The sequence below is a fragment of the Mandrillus leucophaeus genome, unplaced genomic scaffold (genome assembly GCF_000951045.1).
Source record: "Mandrillus leucophaeus isolate KB7577 unplaced genomic scaffold, Mleu.le_1.0 Scaffold1040, whole genome shotgun sequence".
NCBI classification, from domain to species: Eukaryota; Metazoa; Chordata; class Mammalia; order Primates; family Cercopithecidae; genus Mandrillus; species Mandrillus leucophaeus.
Window position 1 is genome coordinate 312,030 of NW_012098544.1, and position 23,748 is coordinate 335,777.

Below are 23,748 nucleotides of genomic sequence, written 5' to 3' on the forward strand. Positions count from 1 at the left end.
CTTTCCCTCTTTGCAGTAAATCTTGCTGCTGCTCACTGTTTGGGTCCATGCTGCTTTTATGAGCTGTAACACTCACCAGGACGGTCTGCAGCTTCACTGCTGTCAGGAAGACCATGAACCCACCAGAAGGAAGAAGCTCCAGACACATCTGAACGTCTGAAGGAACAAACTCTGGACATACCACCTTTAAAACCTGTAACACTTGGGAGGCCGAGGTGGGCGGATCACGAGATTAGGAGATCCAGACCATCCTGGATAACACGGTGAAACCCCATCTCTGCTAAAAATACAAAAAATTAGCCAGGCGTGGTGGCAGGTGCCTGTGGTCCCAGCTACTCAGGAGGCTGAGGCAGGAGAATGGCGTGAATCCAGGAGGCGGAGCTTGCAGTGAGCCAAGATCATGCTACAGCACTCCAGCCCGGTTGAGAGCCAGACTCCGTCTCAAAAAAAATATAAAGTAAAATAAAAAAATACTCACCGTGAGGGTCCGTGGCTTCATTCTTGAAGTCAGTGAGACCAAGAACCCACCAATTCCGGACACAGATACGTGTCTAAATAATATATATATATATATTATCTTTTAGTTCATTTCTATTAAGATAAATGAAGATACAGTCAGCCCTCCATATATCTGGGTTCTGCATCCACAGATTCAACCAACCACAAGTAAAAAACATTCTGGAAAAAAAAGAAACGCTAATTAAAATATACAAACAAAAAACCCAATACAGTGAAACAACTATTCACATTTTATTATATTAAGTATTATAAGTAATCTAGAGATGACAACGTATACATGAGGTTATGCATAGGTTATGTACAAATACTAGGCCATTTTCATATAAGAGACTTAAACATCTCTGGATTTTGGTATTGAAGAGGAGGAAACTGTAACTGATTTCCCTTAGATTAAGCTTACCCAACCTGTGGCCTGTGGGCTGCATGCAGCCCAGGATGGCTTTGAATGCAGCCCAACACAAAGTCATAAATGTTCTTAAAACATGATGAGATTTTTTGGTGATTATTTTAAGCTCATCAGCTATCGTTAGTTTAGTGTATGTTATGTGTGACCCAAGAGAGTTATTCCAATGTGGCCCAGGAAAGCCAAAATATTGCACAGTCCTGCTTTAGATACTGAAGGCCAGCTGTATTAATTCATGTAACCTTTCTTGGCCTCATTTTCTTGATGAAATGATATATATTCAGTGTTTTCATTAATGACCATGTAACCATGTGAGTATTGTTTATTACTGGCTTACCTCATATGATTAAATTTCTTCTCTTGTTTAACTTAGTTTTTCTTGAAATTTATAAAATTCTCATTAAATAAATGATGGTTGATCCATACAATGGACTACTCAGTGCTAAAAAGGAATGAAGTACTGATTTACACAACAACACAAATGAAGCAAATACATTATGTTAACTGGAAAAGCCAGACTCAGCAGCTACATATAACATTCTGGAAAAGGCAAAACTACATAGGGACAGAAAATAGATCAATAGTTGTCACAAACTAGTGGTTGGGGATGGGTTTGAATACAAAGCAAGAAGCAATTCTTTTTTTTTTTCTTGAGAGGGAGTGATAGAACTGTTCTTATTTAGATTATGGCGGCGATTACATAACTCTTAAGTGTTTGTCAAATTTTATTCACACCAAACAGTATAAATGTCACTGTATATAAAATAAACAGCAAAAAAAAATATGGCCCTATTTTTATCCATCTATTATGTATCATTTCTTAATATATATAGACAGAGTTTTGCAGATCTTACAAATACTGACAATGTAATTGAATTTCATGTAGCCTCTGGAATCTCCAGTGAAAAAGGAAATTAACATCCTAGTATTATGAAAATAGTTTTGGCTCCATAGACTTCTTAAGAGATCCATTTTAGTAACCCTTTCTTAGAGAACTGCTAATGTAAATACATGACTAATGCTAGACAAAACATGTTCTTTCCCAAGCTACTTTTATAAATTCTGTAGGTATAGCTATATATTAATGATACCAAGTTTGTCAAATCATTTAGTCAGTCATATTGTGTATGATGTGTAAAGTCTGAGGAAGGATACTGTTTGCTGTGTATATAGGTCATGATAAATAGGGCCTTTTTTGGCAAGTCAGTAGTTACACTCTAAGGAAAATGTAAGGAACCAGCTAGCAATAAAATAAAATTCTAAAGGGAAATCTCTTGTTCAGTTTTGGATTCTGTTGTACTTTAACACATAACTTGACAATTTCCTGCTTCTGATAAGAATCAGCTAAGTAACAATACCCAAGTGACTAAGTCCGGAAGTTTGGTTGGGGTACAGATCTCGCAGTAAACAATGAAAGGGGAAAAAGTCCCCGATTAACTAACTTGGATATGCTGTAGGTAATGCAAAAAGACAAGGCAATTCATAAGATGATTTTATTCTCTTCAACTTTTTAAACCTTAGTATCTCATCAAGTAATTTTTATTGGTAAATACTCTTACTAATGAAACAACTGATGAAACAGATCCCTCCACTGGGAAGACAAAAAATTACAGGCTAGTCAGAAATAAAGGCTACTTAAAAATTAGGTTTTTTTTTTTCTAAAACAGTGTACGTCAAATAAAATTCCATCTAATTCTGTCGACTTTTGGAAATATCACTTTGAAATCATCCCCAGTATGAGAAGGCACAAAACAATGACAAAGGCAAAAGTACTGTGCATAGCACAATTCATTCACTTATTCACTCAACAAATGTTTACTGAGGTTAGTAGAGACTAGGAGACAGAGCCAAGGAATGAGAATAAAGAAAGATAGGCAAAAAGTTTGCTCTTAAAAAAACCTCAACTATAATTCTGTTTCTTCAACAAACTTATAAATGTCTTAGATATATGACATTACTCTCTATATGATTATTTTGTTAGACATTACAAAATATTACTTTTATTACCCCTCTGAACTATAATAAACTGATCCAAGATCAGTATCATCCTATAATCTGAAGATTATTACATTTTATCTAAAGAAAGAAGCCATTATGTGACTACAAAAGTAAGAGCAATAAATAATCTTGCCAAATTATGGGCAAATTAGATATAAACCACCAATTACGAAAACATGTAACATAATGAATTTAATGTCATAATTAACTAACATGTAAGTACATTAATCTAATTCTTATTGTACTATATGGGAATTACGCATAAATGGCCTTATAGTTTATTGTAATGATATTTTTAAATTTCTAAAAAATTGTGGTAAAAACAAATGTTATGAACTGAATTTTGTCCCTTCAAAAATTCACACACTGAAGTCCTAACCCCTAGTAGTTCATAATGTGACTATATTTGGATATAGTGTCTTCAAAGAGGTAACTGAGGTAAAATGAGGTCGTTAGGATGGACCTTAATCCATTATGACTCCTTTTCCTGGTTCACCTGGCTGAAAATATTGGCATTAAGTACATTCACATTGTTGTATAACCATCTATTTCTAGAATAATCTTCATCTTGCAGAACTTAAACTCTGTACCCATTAAACAATAAGTCCCCTGTATATAGATAGCCAAACTACCAATCATGTATGAGAGAACAAAATCATTTTCAGATACACATTCTAAAAAAATTTAATTCCAATATATTCTTAACTCAGGAAACAACTAGAGGACGTGCTCCAGCAAAACGAAGGGTAAAGCAAGAAAAAGTAAGACATAGGATCTAGGAAGCAGAGGAACTGTGGGCAGTAGTTCCAATAGTGGTTTCATTTTCTAAACTTTTGCTGTGGTGTTTGCATCTTTGCTTTATGGAGGGATGCGTGGGGCTTCAGTGGTGTTTATATTGTATTTCATTTCTTAATGCCTTTGTGATGCTTCTTTGGATATTCCATGCATTTCCAATTTGGGAGAGCCCAGTACTTATGTTGGTCCATAACTAGAATTATAGATGTCAAAGGTAAACTGGACACTAGTTAAAATGGTAAGGATAGATTTTATTAACTAACTACTGCAGTAGGGAAGAGAGTCCAGTGTGAACTCAGCTCACTTTGGCCAAAACAAAAGGGGAAGAGACTTTTTAAAGGTTGAGTGTACTAAGGGAAAGACACTGCTAAGGAAAAGAAAGGTGATTTTTTTGTTTTGTTTTGTTTTTGTTTTTGTTTTTGTTTTTGTTTTGATATGGAGTCTGTCTCTGTCGCTAGGCTGGAGTGCAGTAGCGTGATCTCAGCTCACTGCAATCTCTGCCTCCCAGGCTCAAGCGATTCCCCTGCCTCAGCCTCCTGAGTAGCTGGGACTACAGGCACACACCACCACACCTGGCTAATTTTTTTGTATTTTAGTAGAGACTGGATTTCACCATGTTGGCCAGGATGGTCTCAATCTCCTGACCTCGTGATCCGCCTGCCTCGGCCTCCCAAAGTGCTCCGATTACAGGAGTGAACCACCATGCCCGGCCAGTGAGTGGTTTTTAAGGGAAGTAGGTGGTCCATGTGAGTAGGCAATCCCGGTTTGTTATTGGCATTTATCTGGAAGAGAAACAAACTTGTATTTATGACAGGAGGCAGTGATGCAAATTAGGCCCACCAATGTTTGGCCCTTACCCACTCACCAGGGACTGGGAACAAAAGTGAAAGTTATCTTTTTGATTGCATTTCAAAGAGATAGTTCTCAGGTCCTTGAGAAGATAGTTCTCGATGGTAGAAGATTTATGTCACAAAGGGGCAGAGAAGGGATTTATAATTTCAAGCTTTCTAAGGTAACTGCTCTAAATGGGGGTTCAGGCAACCAATCTGCCTATCACCAGATTTTGGCTGGAACAAATGGTAAATTCTGGCTGTGTGGAACCTTTTCAGGTAAGGAACTTTATGGAGTTGGAGTCATTATTCTAGGATATGGGGGAAAGATATGAACAAATAGTTCACACAGACAAAAGTAAATATCCCTTAAATATTGGAAAACATATCACTGTAATAAGAGAAATACAAATTACAACTCTGAAACACTATTTCTCCCCTATTAGATTGGCAGAAATCCAAAAGATTGACAACATAGTTTGTTGGCAAGGCTGTGGGGAAATAATCACTGATATATTGTATTAGGAATTTTAAAAAATAGTTTATGAATACAGAATTTAGCAATATCTCACAAAACTATACAAACCTTAGCTATAACTCAGCATTCTTCTATGATTCCAACCCAAAGGTACACTAACAGAAAATCAAAATGACATGTATATGAGGCTGTTCATTGCAGCATTATTTAATCCCAGAAAATTAGAAACAACCCATTAACCTTCAGTAAGGTCTAGTTGAAGAAAGTGCTATTTACATAATGATGAAGCACTCTGCAATTGTTAGAAGTAGTAGATATATTAGTAAAGGAAGTCTCATATGCTGCTGTGGAATGATCTTAAGGATATATAGTTAAACTAAAAATGAAAAGATTCAGACAGTATAGTCTACCTGTGTGTATGCGTGTGCATGCGCACCTGTGTGCATGTGTGTGTGTGTTTTGTTGTGGGGGTAGATAAAAATTAGAATTTTTAATTTTCTTATATATTTTTCTTGAATACTTTCCTTAAAATATTTTTTTAAAAAAATAGAAACATAAACCAAAACAAATAAATGACTGTCCAGTTGGGTGGATGGGAGAGGGGAGAGATAAGAGAAGGTATGGAAGAAGACCTCTAAGTGTTTTAAATATGTTTGATATTTAAACATATTTAATGTTTAAACATTAATATAAACACTATTAAACATAATGTTGAAACATGTTTGATATTTAAACCTCTACCTTGCTTGATAGTTTAGCTTTTAGAACCATCCAAATGTTTTACATAATTACGAAACAATTACATTTTAAAAAGGGAAAATAAAGTGATCTTCAAAAAATGGAAACTAGTGAGCTTAACTCTATGTGCAGTTGGTGTCATAACCACACAGAAGTATGTATTCTACCTTTTCTGTAAGGTTGTATGTCTTAGGGTAATAGAACAATTAGGCAAAATTTTTCTTCGAGAATAATCACAGTTTCTGAAAGCAGGTAGAGCTAGCGTATCATCATTTTTGAAATAGTTGATCTAGGCAGTGATCAGTGGTAGGTAAAACCATTGGGTAGAGGTTTGATGGGGGAACTTTATAATGGATAAATCAGTTCAGTGCTACAAATCTACCATTCAGCCTTAACATCACAGAAAACGGTTCAGGCAGACATAATGTGCCTATTAATAAATGGCAGTAAGAAGTACACAAGAATACTTACGAATTATTCTTGCAACAATGACAAAACGACCTAGAAAAAGCAAAGCCCCTAGAAATAATTACGAGTTTATAGGGGATAGAGGGATAGAGGGATAGAGGAACACCATGAAAATACACATTAGCCAAACTCACGATGTGGGAAATGCTACAGGACAAATGAAGCCAGCTTCTTAAATAAATGACATAGAGTGGGGGAAGAGAATGGTGTCAGAGACTTAAAACATATCAGCTTAAGTACAGTATATCGACTTAGTTTGGATCCCAGTTCACACCAACTGTAAGAAATGTTTAAAAAAATACACTCAGCAAAAATTGAATATTAGCATTAGATGAAGTAAGTGTTGCAGGAGTTCTTAATAAAGAAACACCTTTTCAAAATGAGCTTTGGAAAATATACTGATAATTTAATTTTAGTATAATTGACTTATTTGCAATCTTGTGTATTTTTATGCATCAAAAACATTGTGAGTAGAGGTTCTGTGTTTCACCACACTGCTGGAAGGCAGGAGGTGGGGAGGTCCATGGCTTAAGCCATTTATGCCTAGTGTTCCATTATTGGAACGCTAAGCTTGTGAGAGTTATTTATATCCCACTCAAAGTCATTACCAAGGTCTGATTTTTCACACATACACACAAATTGCAATCTCTGGCATAAATGAGTTAGAAAGGGGAAAAGGTCAAGAGCCCTTGATTTGTTCATTTTCAAGGGGTATGGGTTTTTAATCTGTTAGTACTTAATGAAATCATGGGATTCCAGTTCCCCCACCAAAAATTACGGGGATAGCTGAACCAACCACAAGTCATAATATTGATAAAGTTGGGTGATAGGTATAGGGTTCATTATACTATTGCTCTCTTCTGTATATGTTGAAAAGTGCCATAACTAAAAAACTTAAAAGCATTATATAAATTTTTAGTTATTATATCAGTAATGTAGAATGCTATTTTTGTACATTCTGGGGAGCACTAGATAATATTGGTGATACTTTTGTCACCCTGATAAAGTATGGTATTTCAGTTTAGTTTTCATTTCTTTAATTATAAAGATATTCAGGATATTTTGAATACTTTTTGACTATTTGTGTTTTCTCTTTCAGTTTTTACTTTAGTAAAACTTTTTATTTTGAGATCATTATAGATCCACATGCAATTCTGAAAAACTTTAGAACTTATTGCGAAATCCAGTGTATGTTTTCCTCCACTGGTAATACATCTGGCAGAAGTATAGTACAATATCACAAGAATATTACAAAATTTCTTCATGTTGCCCTTTTATAGCCATACTTACTTCCCTCCTGTTCCCGCTACCCCGTTTACCCTGGCAACTACTAATCTGTTTCTAATTTCCATATTTTGTCATTTTGAGGGTTTTATATAAATGGAGTCATATAATTAACCTTTGAGATTGGCTTTTTTCACTGAGCAATTATAATTCCCTGGAGATTCATTCAGGTTTTGTGCATCAGTTGTTCCTTTTTGGTATGAACGTACCAGTTTAATTATTTGCCTGTTGAAGGACATCTGGGTGGTTTCTGGTGTTTGACTGTTAGAAATAAAGTTGCTGTTAACATTCATGTAAAATGTAAACATAAGTCTTCGTTTCTCTGGGATAAATCCCCAGGAGTACAGTTGCTGGGTTATATGGTAGTTGCATGTTTAGTTTTACGAGAAGCTGTTAGACAATTTTGCAGAGTATCTGTACCATTTTACATTCTCATCGGCAGTGTATGAGTGATCCAATTTCAGCTTACCCTTGTCAGCATTTGGCATTACCACTCTTAGCCATTCTGACAAGTGTGTGTAGTGACATCTCAATGTGGTTTTAATTTGCATTTCCTTAATACCTAATGATGATGATTACCTTTTCATCTGCTTATTTGCCATCTGTAAATCTTCAGTGAATGGCTCTTTGTGTTTTTTTGCTCATTTTCTAGTTGGATTTGTTTTTCTAATGTTTCTTTAACTTTTCTAACTGCTTAAGATAGATACTCAGTTCATTAATTTATTTTTAGCTCTTTTTTAATTTTGTTTTTTTATTTTATTTTTATTATTATTTTTTGAGACGGAGTCTCGCTCTGCTGCCCAGGCTGTAGTGCAGTGGCGCGATCTTGGCTTACTGCAAGCCCCGCCTCCTGGGTTCAAACCATTCTCCTGCCTCAGCCTCCCAAGTAGCTGGGTCTACAGGCACCTGCCACCACACCCGGCTGATTTTTTTTGTATTTTTAGTAGAGACAGGGTTTCACCGTGTTAGCCAGGATGGTGTCAATCTCCTCACCTTGTGATCCACCCACCTCAGCCTCCCAAAGTGCTGGGATTACAGGCATGAGCCACTGCACCCGGCCACTCTTTTTATTTTTTTAATGTTACTATTTAAAACTGAAAATCTGTCTATATACACTCCTCTTGCTGCATACCACAGGGTTAGATGTATAGTTTTTAAAATTATTTACTTCTAAGTATTTTTAAAATTCAATATGATTTCTTCTTAGATTCATTAGTTTTTAGAAGTTTCCAAACGTGGTATTTCAAAAGTTATCTTTTTGTTATGGTTGTTGGAGAATGTGGTTGTAGGATACCAGTTACATGAACGTTGAGACATTCTTTATGGCCTGGCATTTGATTAATTTTTGTATGTGTTTCATTTGTATTCTGTTTGGAAGCAATATTCTGTATATTAACCAGTAAGTCTGTAAATCAGACTTACTGGTTGTGATATCGGTTCTTCTCTAGCCTTAATAGTGTATTTAGTTAGTTAGTTAGTCAGTCAGTTAGTTAGTTAGTTAGTTAGTTAGTTTTTTCAGACTGAGTTTGGCTCTGTCACCCAGGCCTGGAGTGCAGTGGCACGATCTCAGCTAACTGCAACCTCTGCCTCCTGGGTTCAGGGGATTCTCCTGCCTCAGCCTCCTGAGTAGCTGAGATTACAGGTGCCCGCCACCATGCCCAGCTAATTTTTTGTACCTTTAGTAGAGATGGAGTTTCACCATGTTGGCCAGGCTAGTCTTGAATTCCTGACCTCAGGTGATCCACCCCCCCTTGGCCTCCCAAAGTGCTGGGATTACAGGCCTGAGCCGCCAGGCCCGGCTGTTTTTATTTCCTTGATTGTTTTATTACTCTGATAATATGTTAAAAATTGTCCTCTGTGGTAATGGTTTTGTCAGTTTCTCCTTGTGGTTCTCTCAACATATTTTGGAACTATCTTGTTAGGTACATAAAAGTTTAGCTATTACATACATTGAGTAGAATATTTTTCATTGGGTAGTGAACTTTTTTGCTAGTAATAGTTTTTGCCCTTAAAGTTTTGTTTGATACTAATAGAGCAGCACCAGTCTCTTTATTGATTGGTTGGTTGATTGACTGAGACAGATTCTCCCTCTGCTGCCAGGCTGGAGTGCAGTGGTGCGATCTTGACTCACTGCAACCTTCGCCTCCCAGATTCAAGCGATTCCCATGCCTCAGCCTCCTGAGTAGCTGGGACTGCGGGCGTGCACCATCACGCACAGCTAATTTTTGTATTTTAGTACAGATGGGGTTTCACCATGTTGGCCAAGCTGGTCTCAAACTCGACCTCAAGTGATCTGCCTGCCTTGGCCTCCTAAAGTCCTGGGATTACGGGCATGAGCCACCGTGCACGACCACACCAGTCTCTTTAAGTTAGTATTTGCCTCATGTATTTTATTCCATGTTTTTTACTTTTCATCTTTATGTCTTTAGATTTTTAGATGTGTCTCTTTTGAAAAGCATGTGAACTAATACTACTTCAACCTTACATAAAAATATTTTCCGTGTGTTTACAGTGCTGAAGCTGCTGAAAGATGGCAGAAGAAGTGGTGGTAGTAGCCAAATTTGATTATGTGGCCCAACAAGAACAAGAGTTGGATATCAAGAAAAATGAGAGATTATGGCTTCTGGATGATTCTAAGTCCTGGTGGCGAGTTCGAAATTCCATGAATAAAACAGGTTTTGTGCCTTCTAACTATGTGGAAAGGAAAAATAGTGCTCGGAAAGCATCTATTGTAAAAAACCTAAAGGATACCTTAGGTAAGATATTTTTTATTAAAAGAAAAGCAGCTTTGTTTTAAATGAAACCTGGAACTTAGTTCTTTGTACATAATTCTGGCAGCAGTGTGCATAATTGACTTGAAAAGGCAAGGACTAGGTAAGTTTGACTCATAGCAGGTGTTCAATGCAGAAGACCAGTGAAGGTCGTAAGTGTTAACATGCAGTTTCTGTAAATCTAGGCCCACACTCCAAGTCAAGGCAGAGTAGTGCCAATGAGTAGAACTAACTCTCACCTTCTAGCAGGGGCTCTTTGGACCATGAATGACTGTTAGAGTTTAGACTTATAGGCAGAATTGCCTCTTTGGCACCAAGGCAACTTATGTACATGGCACATAATGAATTTTAACATCTAATGACTTTATGTTTTGAACTTCACTTAAAACCCACCATTTTGTTTTTCTATTTGATAAGAGAACTGTGGATCATTACTGTACATTAGCACCTACAGAGCTCTTTTCTATTTTGTTTCTCTTTTTCCCTGTCTTTATTTCTCCAAAGTTTTTGTTTTTTATTTTTACTGGCCCTCCCTTAGGGCCTGAGACAGTGGAGCCCACTTCACACTGGACTTGGCTAAGCTGATAGGAAGGAAATATGCATGGGCAAGGAATGGCCTCTTCTTTAAAAAAGTAAAATAAAAAATTAAACTCTCCTTAGCTGACAGGAAGGAATTGGGAGGGACAGAATTTCATTTTTGGTGTTGAGGCAAACATGCTATTTGTGTAATGGTTCTTTGTCTACATGTAGAAGAAAAGTACAATTTCTCCTTGTACAGGCAGTTTGGGAGAAATATAGCATGACTGATAAATATGAAATACTGTTGACTCACTACATTAGTTTTTATTTATTTTTTTATGGTTTTTGTAGAGATGGAGTCTTGCTCTGTTGTCCAGGCCAAACTTGAACTCCTGGGCTCAAGCAACCCTCGCACTTCAGCCTCCTGAGTAGCTGGGACTACAGATGCTCACTACCATGCCCAACTTAGTTTTTGTTCTTATTCAACATTATTGTTATTCTTGAATGTTCTTCTAATAATAAAATACAAATATTTAATGTTTTTAACCATTGTAAAACTGCAAAAACTAAAATATAGTACAATTTGGAGTAAGGTATAAAGTAATAGATTATCAGTTTCTGAGATAAAAATGTTTCCAGTGTTCTAAAGGTAATAATTAAGTAGATATAATAATGGTGATGTTTAACTGCTGAGGTAACTTTTTTTAATACTTTCAAGTTTTGCAATTAAAACCATTATTTTTAGTTTTTCGATGGAAGACAAATCAGAAAGAGATTTTCCTTCAGTAGCAGAGGAGAACAGGGTTAGAATCAAGAATACTGGTTTTGTAAATACTGGCCATTTATTTAAAGCATGATGATTAGAGATATTGGGAGAAATTAAGGTAATTTCTTTCAAGAAAGTGTGCCTCATAGTGGTAAGTGCACAGGGTACTAACATATACCCAGATAGACTTTTTGTTCCATTTTAAAAGGACACTGGTATCTTGGGATTGGAGTGAATGTGACAGTAATTAACAAAACATAGTGAAAAAACTAATAGAGCAAAGGGGGGAAGTATTCCAGTATTAGATATTACTGTATATAAATCTAAAAGCCCATTTAGATATAATTTTTATTATTTGTTAATACCCCAGGAATGCCTTCCATACTACATTCTGATGTTACTGAGACAGTTTTATCAAGGTTTTATCTCTAAGTCTTAGGAAATCTCTGTTAACTTTATTACTGTATTACAGTTATTACTACCTATATTCCAGGGTGCTTGGAAACATTGAGTTAGTAATCTCTAGTTAGCCTGTAAAGAGATGTAAGTCCAGCTTTTGCATTAGGTAGCCTTTTCCCTTTTCTCATAATTTCTGTGCCCCTTTTTGGTAACTTAAATGTCCAGTGTAATTAATGCATTTGTTTCACAATGATTGTGCTGGTGGAGACATTGTTTGAAAGTTGAGAAGGAAAAGGAGAAAACAAAAGGATTAATGCATGAATGTATTTTAACTGTAAAAAATACATGTGCTTTAAAGCTTCTTCCAAAATAAGTCTGAATAATAAGGTCATATTTTTGGCCATGATTATTTACTTGTTATACAGGCTGTGTTATAATTTAGAGGAAAAAAAGTTTTGTAAAGAGAAGCCTCAAATTTTCTATTGCCTGGATGTGGGCCAGGTCACATGGATTGGGTGTGGGAAGTTTCAGTGTTGCAGAACAGACCAGGAAGCTCACTGAGAATTATCCTGAGCTGTGTTAACAAACTGACAAAAGAGAACACGGAATTTTTACTCAAAATGGATTGGTTAAACGTCTTTAAAGATTTTTTCAGTAAGTTAATCTGTTTATTAAATCCATTGTTTTCTTGAAGTTGTGAATTAGATTTTCTGCTTTTGTAAATTTAAAGGAAAGCTCTTATTTGGTGGGTTTATGTAAGCTACTATATTATGTTTATGTAATATAAACCAGATGATTGGTGATATATCCAAAAATTGTAGTTTGGACTTGGTAAGTAAAATAATTTTAAAATGTTTTAGCATGAATGTTTTAACAAGTAGAGAAAGGATATAAACCTTTGGTTTGAGTTTGATGCAGTTCTAATTCAGTAATTTTCAACTTAGCACAGACATTTGAAATGAATTAAATAAATTGTAAACATTAAAATCATTAGAAAAAAAGGATTAGGTGAACAAATTTCTTCATCCTCAACTTCCGAATTAACTTTTTAAAAACTACTTTTTACTTACTTTTTTTAGAGGAACAGTGTAAACATAATCTTTAATTAAAACACTAGTAAAGAGAATATTTTTATTTAATGTAGTATTGCTAGAAACTGATGTTTTGATGAATGTGAGATTTGATATTTTGATATGAGTTATGAGAACAGCTGTACAACAAAGAGGAAAATACGTAGTGAATTATTGACTGTTACTGAGTTTGGGTCATGAAGTAGTACTAATAATAATTTATAAGAGCCTAATTCTGCTGGTTCTGCTGGTAGCCTCCTTATGATCTTATAGTGAACTTGATTTGATCTCCTTGAACATTTGCTTGGTGTTTCTAGAAAAATGAACAGAGGAATTATTATAGAAGTCTCTTACGCACAACAAGCCTAAGGAAACAAAGAGTAACCTGACAAGACATTCCAGAGAAAAGGGCAAAAGAGAAAAGGAATAAGCACTTTGTTGAAAAAGAATGTTGTAATTGTAATGTGAAGACTCATTTGTTAGCTTTAATGACTCCCTCTGGAATATGTCTCTTCCGTTTACTTTTTGGGGAGTTACTAAAATTTCAGATCTTTGCATTTTCATTTTTTGGGTAAGTTTTACCTTGGAAGAACTTACTTATTTGCTCATTAGTTTATCAACACCTTCTTATTGAGAGCCTACTCCAAGCCAGGCAGAAATCATAGGGTGAAAAACTAATACTAACTTAAGCAGATCTTACATTCTGGTGGAGAGGTATATGATGATTGTTTTTAATAATACAGTGGATTTCACATCTAGGTTAAGTCATAAGTGATGTTAACCATAAATCAACCAGAAATGACATAAAAATAATCCATTGTGGCCAGGCGTGGCAGCTCACGCCTGTAATCCCAGCACTTTGGGAGGCTGAGCACTTGAGGTCAGGAGTTTGAGACCAGCCTGGTCAACATGGTGAAACACTGTCTCTACTAAAAATGCAAAAATTAGCTGGGCATGGTGGCGGGCACCTGTAATCCCAGCTACTTGGGAAGCTGATGCAGGAGAATCGCTTGAACTCAGAGATGGGGGCTGCAGTGAGCCAAGATTGTGCCTCTGCACTCCAGTGTGGGCGACAGAGCAAGACTACATTGCAAAAAAAAAAAAAAAAAGAATCCGTTGTATCATTGATACAGTGATTCAATATATATCATCAATACAGTGGTAAAATTATTCTTTCTACTGAGTCTTAGGAAGTTGATAGTTAATGCATTTGCAGACTGAGAGTCAGGATTTGAAATCTGTAACCAAAATGTTTCTTTGCTCAATCCCTGCAACAACCCCAGATTTTTATTTATTTTGCCAGGCAGTTTGTCAGAGTAGAGACAGGCTGTTCATCTACTTCCTCCCTGAATGGGCTTACAAAGTAGAAGAAACAGAGCATTATGTGCTTCTTGTGTGGCAGCCAGAATATCTTTGAAAACAAAAATTGCACAATGTTTTAAATAAAACAGAATAAAAAATAATTTATTTCGTGTGGATGAAATGAGCAGATGAACATATAAAAATTTAAATAAAAACCCGTAATAGAAAGAATACCATATATTTAGATTTAGTATTTCTTAGTTCTGTTCCCAGATATCACTTACATGCCATGTGGCCTGCAAAATATAACTGAACTTTTGTGATTTTCTGTTCCTTGTAAAGGAGAGAGTTGGGCAAGACTAAATGATCCTGGAAAGTCCCTTCTAACTCTAAAAGTCTTACGTCCTTGTAAACAACTAAGCAGTCTTAGGTGTATCATAGGAATTGAGGGAAAGCCATGAGGGAGAAATTGGTTTTGAAGAAGTAGAAACATGGCAATGGAATTGTAGTTCACTAAGGAATTAGAAGCAGCAGGAAAACTTTCTTTGGCCCAATTCTCAACACTTACTCAGTGATACAGATGAAGGAAAAACGACGTGCTTAAACTAAGGAATACTGCAATCACTAACTAATAAGTACACTAGGTTCAGAAATATATTTGGAAACTAAAATTAAGATAGAAATAAGATGAATAAGAACAGACAGTATTGTAAAACTCTACATTAAAATTTTAAAAGGGATTGTATAGATTGGTGAGAACCTAGCCTGGCAGCAGCTTACATGAGTAAAAATCTTAGTAAGAGCTGCTGTGGTAATGTAGGTACTAAAAGTCTCAACACAGTCCATGGTGACACTGATATGAGTATGAGAGGTGCTTAGGTGGAGGTATACTCCCTTCTGTGTGTGTTGGCCATATAAAACATGATGTAATTAATCCACTTTTGATAGATATTCTTTAACAATGGTATTGAGAAACTTGGATGCTTCCAAATACTGGCATCCAGTATATCAAGGATTTGGAAACCAGGTCACATAAGGAATAATTATGGACACAGAGACTTGCCTCAGGGAGCACAGCTGTCATATGAAGAAGGAATGTTCACAGTGCTTAACCAGGTTCTTAAAAATTCTTGGGGAGTTTATAATACATTGTTCTGGTTAAGAAACAGTGCTATAGGAAGAGAGAAGACCAGTGGGTCGTAGTGAGGGAAAGGTCAGAAATTATCCCTAAACTTTTTTTTTTTTTTTTTTAATTTAAGCAAAGCTAACAATAAAAAACTGCCTCAGAATTGTGCACTTCCTCAGTGCTTAGATCTGAGCAGTTTCCTTCCAACTACAGCCAGGTCCAGCTATATAATGCAAGAATAAAGATTTAAGTAATTTTTTTTTTCTTGAGGTGGTCTCACTCTGCCACCCAGGCTGGAGTGCACCAGTGCCATCTCAGCTCACTGCCACCTCTGCCTCTCAGGTTCAAACGATTCTCGTCCCTCAGCCTCCCAAGCAGCTGGGGCTACAGGCGTATGCCACCACGCCTGGCTAATTTTTTGTATTTTTAGTAGAGATGGGGTTTCCCCATGTTGACCAGGCTGGTCTCGAGCTCCTGGCCTCAAGTGATCTGCCTGCCTCAGCCTCCCAAAGTGCTGGGATTACAAGCCTGAGCCACCTTGCCCGACCAAGTTTAAGTAATTTTGAAAATTAAACACCAGAAGCACTAGAAGGTAGGAAAATAGTAACCACCATTGATGGAGTTCCTGCTATGTACTGTAAGTGCTTTACATATAGATTAAAAAAAATTTTTTACAAGCATTTTATGAATTTATTTTTTTACACACCACCATTGTACAAACAAGGAGACTGGAGTTTTCTTTTTTAAACTTTTAGGATTGGGGGTACATGTGAAGGTTTGTTACGTAGGTAAATACATGTCATGGGGGTTTGTTCATATTATTTCTTTCTTTCTTTTTTTCCCCTCCACCCCGAGACCGAGTCTCATTCTGTTGCCCAGGTTGGAGTGCAGTGGCGTGATCTCAGCTCACTGCAACCTCCGCCTCCCAGGTTCAAGTGATTCTCCTGCCTAGGCCTCCCGAGTAGCTGGGATTACAGGTGTCCACCACCACGCCTGGCTAATTTTTGTATTTTTAGTAGAAATGGGGTTTCACCATGTTGGCCAGGCTGGTCTCGAACTCCCAGCGTCACGTGATCCATCCACCTCGGTCTCCCAAAGTGCTGGGATTACGGGCGTGCACCACCGCGCCTGGCCTGTTGTACATATTATTTCATCACCCAGGTATCAAGCCCAGTACCCAATCATTATCTTTTCTCTTACTCTCCTTTGCCCACCCTTCCCCCTCAAGGGGGAAGTATTTGGTTTTCTGTTCTTGTGTTAGAAACTGGAGTTTAAAAAAGATTAAATAATTTAACCAAGATCACAGAGCCAGGAGCAGAACTAAAATTTAAACTTGTATCTCCTATTAAAGTTCTCATAGTGGATCTTTTATTACTAAAGAGTAGAGAATTGGAGTCAAGCAGTGGGTTAGAAAGGTTTGATGCAAAAAGGACTAGTCAAGGTTAAGAGAATTGTGGTGAACTGTGAGGTCAGGAAGTGCTATGACCTGAGTGTGTGTGTCCCTCAAAACTCGGCACCATCTCAGCTCACTGTAGCCTCCGCCTCCTGGGTTCAAATGATTCTCATGCCACAGCCACCCGAGTAGCTGGAATTACAGGTGTGCGCCACCATGACCGGCTAATTTTTGTATTTTTAGTAGTGACGGAGTTTCACCATGTTGGTCAGGCTGGTCTTGAACTCCTGACCTCCAAGTGATCTGCCTGCCTCGGCCTCCCAAAGTGCTGGGATTACAGGTGTGAGCCCCCGCGCCAGGCCATTCTTTTTTTGACATTGTGTAATTAGTCTTAGACATAATGTTTTTAAATATAAGCTTCCAGAGAGGATCATTCTAGGTTTTACTGATCTTTTGCACTTCTTATACCATACAAAACTGTGCAAATTCTGAATTTTCAAAAAAATCATTTGAAACTTAATCTGTATTTTCAGGTTTAACATTTTTTAAAAAAATTTTCCTCATATCATTATTCAGTTTTACTCAATTTAACATTTATTGAGAATCTGCTATGTGAAACAGCCACTGTTGGCTTTTGAATAGTGATGTCATGTGATTGCAGCTTTATAGGAAGATTAGACTGGTTGATATGAACGATGGGTTGACTGAGGGAGAAATTGAATTAATAAGGAAACTAGTTTAGTGGGGTCACGAAAGCTCTGGTACAACATAATAGGCCTGAAGAAGAGTGACCATAGTGAGAAGAGAAAGTGTTGCTTGTAAGGAGATATGATTGTGAGGATTTGATGTAAAACTCTTAAAAATCTTTTTTGTGGGGTAAAATTTATATAACATAAAATTAACCATTTTAAAGTATGTAATTCAGTAGTATTGAGTACATTAACAATGTTGTGCAGCCATCACTTCTGCTTCCAAAATGTTTCCATCACCTCAAAAATAGTCATTCTCAATCAGTCCCTGGCAATTACGAATCTGCTTTCTGTCTCTATGGATTTACTTTTTCTGGATAATTTATATAAATGGAATCATACAGTATGTGACCTTTTGTGTCTGACTTCTTTCATTTAGTATAATATTTTCAAGGTTTATCCACGTTGTAGCATGTATCAATAATTCATCCCTTTTATGGCCGAATAACCTTTTTTTTTTTTTTTCTGAGACAGAGTCTCGCCCTGTCACTCAGGCTGGAGTGCAGTGGCGCAATCTCAGCTCACTGCAATCTTTGCCGCTTGGATTCAAGTGATTCTCCTGCCTCAGCCTCCTAAGTAGCTGGGATTACAGACACATGCCACCACACCCGGCTAATTTGTGTATTTTTAGTAGAAATGGGATTTCACCATGTTGGCCAGGCTGGTCATGAACTCCTGACCTCAAGTCGTCTGCCCACCTCGGCCCCCCGAAGTGCTGGGATTACAGACGTGAGCCACTGCGCCCGGCTGGCTGAATAACTATTACATGTATATATCACATTTTGGTTATTGTGAACAGCTTTGTGATAAACATTCATGTACAGTTATTATTTGAATATCTATTTTCAGTTAAACCTAAAATTGGAATTGCTGGATCATATGGTAATTCTGTTTTGCTTTTTGAGAAACCATCTGTTTTTCACATGGTGGCACCGTTTTACATTCCAACCAGTATTGTGAGGGAGATTCCAGTTTCTCCACATCCCTGCCAACACCTATTTTCTTTTTTTGTTTGCTTATAGCCATTGTAGTAGGTGTGAGGTAGGATCATTGTGGTTTTGATTTACATTTCTCTAATGACTAATGATATTGAGGATCTTTTCTTGTGCCTGTTGGCCATTTGTATACTTTAGTTGGAACAATGTTTATTCAAGTCCTTTGCCCATTTTTGAAGTAGTTGTTTTTGTTGTTGGGCTCTAAGAGTTGTTTATATGTTCTGGATACTAGACCATTATCAGAATTATGATTTGCAAATATTCTCTTCTAATTCTGTAGATTGTCTTTTCACTTTCTTGATAGTGTCTTATAGACAAATGTTTTTAATTTTAATGAAGCATAATGGATCTTGTTTTTTTGGTTGCTTATGCTTTTAGTGTCAGTATCTAAGAATCCATTGCTAAATCCAAGGTCACATATATTTACTCCTATGTTTTCTTCTAAGAGTTTTGTAGTTTTAGTTCTGACATTTGGTCATTTTGAGTTAATTTTTATATATGACGGGAAGTTGGAGTCCAGTTTCATTCTTTTGTTTATGGATATGCATTTGTTCCAGTACCCTTTGTTGAAGAAACTATTCTTTCTTCCCATTGAGTGGTCTTGGCACCATTGATGAAGATCAATTGACCGTAGATGCATGGGTTTATTTGAGGACTCCCAATTCTGTTTAATTGCTGTATATGTCTGTCCTTATTCCAATACCACACTGTTTTGATTACTGTGGCTTTGTAGTAAGTTTTGAAATCAGAAAGAGAGAGTCTTCCCACTTGATTTTCCTTTTTCAAGATTGTTTTGGCTGCTTAGGGTCCACCTTGCAGTTCTGTGTGAATATTAGAATCAACCTTTTCATTTCTTTGGAAGAAAAACAAAACACAATGGTTGAACTTTAGTAAGAATTGCATTGAATCTGTGGATTGCTTTGGATACTATTGCCATCTTACACAGAATATCTTTCCATTTATTTAAGTCTTCTTTAATTTCTTTCAGCGGTGTTTTGCAGTGTTTAGTTTATGAGTCTGATACTTAGTTAAAATTATTCCTATGTATCTTATTCTTCTTAATGCTGTTATAAATGGATTGTTTTATTAATTTTGGCTTTGAATTGTTCATTGCTAACATATAGAAATACAACTGATTTTGTGTGTTGATCTTGCAACTTTGCTGAATTTGTTTATTCTCACTCTGTGTGAGTGTGTGTGTGTGTGTGTGTATTCTTTCGGATTTTCTGTTTATAAGATCATGTCATCTGTGGATACTTTTTCCCCTCCCTAATTGCTTTGACTAGCACTTCCAATACAATGTTAAATAGAAGTAGTGGAAGAGAGCATCCTTGTTCTTGTCTTGTTCCTGTTCTTAGGGTGGAAAACTTTGTCTTTCACCATTGAGTGTGATGTCAGCTCCACAGTTTTTTGCAGATTCCCTTTATCATATTGAGGAAATTCCCTTCTAATCCTAGTTTGCTGAGCATTGTTATCATGAAATGGTTTTGGATTTTGTCCAATGCTTTTTCTATATCAATTGAGATAATCGTTTGTTTTTTCCCCTTTATTTTACTAGTATGAAGTGTATTATATTGATTTTCATATGTTGAACCACCCTTGCATAAATCCCATTTACTCATATACAGTCCTTTTAATATGCTTGCTGGATTTGGTTTTCCTAGTACAAATGATCCTTATTTTTCACAGATTCTGTATTTGTGAATTCACTTATTGGCTAAAATTTATTTATAAGCCCAAAGTTGATACTTGCAGTGTTTTGTGGACATGTGCAGTGTGGCAAAAATGTGAGTCATTTGATGTGCACATTCCGAGTCGAGGCGATATTCTGCCTTCTTATTTCAACTTTCATACTATAAACAAGTGTCCTTTGCACAGTCTATTTAGTGCCACATTTTTTGCATTTTTGTACTTGTTGATGATTTTGCTGTTTAAAATGGCCCCCAAGCATAGTGATGAAGTGTGGTCTAGAGTTCATAAACACAAGAAAGCTGTGAATTTGCCTTACGGAAAAAATGTGTGTTAGATAAGCTTCATTTAGGCGTGAGTTACAGTGATGTTGTGAATTCAATGTTAATCACAATTTATATTAAACAAAGTGTCTTTAAAAAGAAACACACATAAAACAAGGTTATGTAGTGATTGGTTAGCAAAAACATGACTGGAGCCTAACCCTGTTTTTCCCTTAGGAGCTGTGGTTCAGTATTTGCTAATTCAGTATTTATGGTAACTTTATAGAATGTAACTACTGCAAATAATGAAAATCAACTGAATTTTGTTGAGGATTTTTGCATCTATATTTCTAAATGATATTAGCCTGTTTTTTTGTGATAGCTTTGGTATTCTGGGTAATGTTGGCCTCACAGAATGAGTTAATAAGTATTCTCTCCCTTTTTCTTTTTAGAGATGTTTTAGAGTATTGATGTTAATTCTTCTTTAAACATTGGGTAAAATCCACTAGTGAAACCATCCGGTCCAGAGCACATTATGTGCGAGATGTTTTGTTACTGATTGAATAGTTTACTTGTTATATGTCTGTTCACATTTTCTATTTTTTCCTGAGTCAGCTTTGTGGTAGTTTGTGTGTCTCTTGGAATTGATCTTGTTTTCTAGGTTTATTAATTTATTGGCATACAGTTGTTCATAGTATTCGTTTATAATCCTTTTAAAAATATCTGTAAGGCCTGTAGAAATGTTATTATTTTATTTACTTGAGTGTCTCTCGTTGGTCTAGCTAAAGAGTTTTTAATTTTGCTGATATTTTCAAATAACCGCATTTTGGTTTTGTTGATTTCCTCTCTTTTTCTGTTCTCTTTTGTGTATATCTCTGCTCTAATTTTTATTATTTCCTTCTTTTAGCTTTGAGTTTAGTTTTCCTTTTCCAGTTCCTTAAGATTAAGTTGGTAATTCGAGATCTTTCTTCTTTATGCAAGCTTCTAGGGCTATAAATTTCCCTCTGAGCATTGCTTTTGCTGCCTCCCATAGGTTTTCGTATGTTATGTTTTCATTTTCATTTGTCTCACAGTGATGTCCAATCTTGTGAAATTTCTTGGTGACCTTTTGGTTTAAGAGAGTGTTAGTTGCCACACACTTGTTAATTTTCCAGTTTTCCTTTCTGTTATCGATGTATAGGTTCATTCCATTGTGGTCAGAAAAGATATTTTGTATGACTTCAATCTCAGATTTATTGAGGCTCTTTTTTTTTTTTTAAATAGAGACAGGGTCTCTCTTTGTTACCTAGGCTGGAGTGCAGTAGCATGATCATGGCTCACGGTAGCCTTTGAACTCCTGGGCTCAAGCAATCTTCCCAACTCAGCCTCCTGAGTAGCTGGAACTACAGGTATGCACCACCACACCTGGCTAATTATTTTGTTTTATTTTTTCTTTTTATAGAGACAAATTCTCACCATCTTGCCCAGGCTGCTGTCAGGCTCCTGGGCTCAAGTGATTCCCCCCACCTTGGCCTCCCAAAGCATTGCAATTACAGGCTTGAGCCACTGTGCGTGGCCTAGTGAGCCTTGTTTTGTGTCCTAACATATGGTCTGTCTTGCAGAATATTCAGTGTACACTTGAGAAAAATGTGTACTATATTCTGCTTTTGTTTGATGGAATATTCTCTATATGTCTGTTAGGTCTAGTTGGTTTATAGTACTGCTCAAGGCCTCTATTTCCTTAAAGATCTTTCATTTAGTTCTGTCCCTTACAGAAAGTGGGGTATTGATGTCTCCAAGTATATTAAACTATTTTTCTCCCTCAATTCTGTCATTTTTTGCTTTATATGCCTTGAGGCTCTCTTGTTAGGTATGCATATATTTGTAACTGTTACAATTCTTGATGGACTGATTCTTTTATCAATATTTACTGTCCTTTGTCTTTAAGTCTGTGTTATGTGATATGTATTTATTTATTTTTAGACAGAGTTTTGCTCTGTTGCGCAGGCTGGAGTGCAGTGGCATGACCTCGGCTCACTGCAACCTCTGCCTCCCAGGTTCAAGCAATTCTTCTGTCTCAGCCTCCCGAGTAGCTGGGATTACAGGCACCCGCCATCATGCCCGACTAGTTTTTCTATTTTTGGTAGAGACAGGGTTTCACCATGTTGGCCAGGCTGGTCTTGAACTCCTGACCTTGTGATGTGATCCATGGGCCTCGGCTTCCTAAAGTGCTGGGATTACAGGCATGAGCCACCGCACCCGGCCTATGCTGTGTGATATTTATATAGCCACCCCACTCTCTTAGTTATCTTTTACATGGGATATCTTCTTCCATCCTTTCATTTTCAGACCTAGTTGCATCTTTGTTTGGATCTAAAGTGAGTGTCTTACAGATAACAGAGTTGCATCATGTTATTTTTAATCTATTTATATTTAAAGTCATATCTGATAAGGAAGGATTTCTGCTATTTTGCTGTTTTCATTTGCTCTTTTTTTCTTTCAATTCTTCTGTTACTGTCTTCTCTGGTGATTTCTTTTTCTTTTTTTTTTTTTGGAGGGTGGGGGTTAAGGTCTTACTCTGTCACCCAGGCTGGAGTGCAGTGGTGTAATCTCTGCTCACTGCAACCTCTGCCTCCCAGGTTCAAGCGACACTTATGCCTCAGCCTCTCAAGTAGCTGGGACTACAGGTGCATGCCATGATGCCTGGCTAATTTTTTGGTATTTTTTGGTAGAGTCGAGGTCTCAGCATGTTGGCCAGGCTGATCTTGAACTTCTGACCTCAAGTGATCTGCCCACCTCTGCCTCCCAAAGTGCTGGGATTACAGGTGTGGGCCACTGTGACTGGCCTATTTTTTCTGATATATTGTTTTATTATCCTTCTCATTTTTCTTTCTGTATTGTTTTTGTTTTTGTTTTTCCTTAGTGGTTACCCTGGGGATTAACATCTTAGGTTTTTAACAATCATGTTTGAATTAATACCAACTTAGTTTCAGTACTATGCATAACTCTGCTCCTTTGCAGCTACATCTTTGTATGTTACATCTTTACACATTAAAATATATGTCCATTAACCTAGAATTGAAATTTTTGTTTTATGCATTTGTATTTTAAATTATGTAGGAAAGAAAAGGAGAATTTACAAACAAAAACTGCAATACTACTGACTTTCATATTTACCTATGTAGCTACCTTTGCCGTTGCTCTTTATATCTTC

At 36.6% G+C, this 23,748-nt stretch overlaps 1 protein-coding gene across 3 annotated transcripts in view; it reads left to right on the forward strand.

Moving 5' to 3' along the window:
- NCK1 (NCK adaptor protein 1) overlaps nt 1-23,748 on the forward strand; it is a 108,099-nt gene that overhangs the window by 76,905 nt on the left and 7,446 nt on the right. For 2 of the 3 annotated variants that reach the window (XM_011980323.1, XM_011980319.1), the window contains exon 2: nt 10,026-10,269. In XM_011980323.1, coding sequence (XP_011835713.1) covers nt 10,044-10,269 — 226 coding nt within the window. In that variant the 5' untranslated portion in view covers nt 10,026-10,043. Of the gene's footprint in view, nt 1-10,025; nt 10,270-12,503; nt 12,623-23,748 lie in introns of those variants that run through there. The other variant, XM_011980326.1, reaches the window with a different exon arrangement.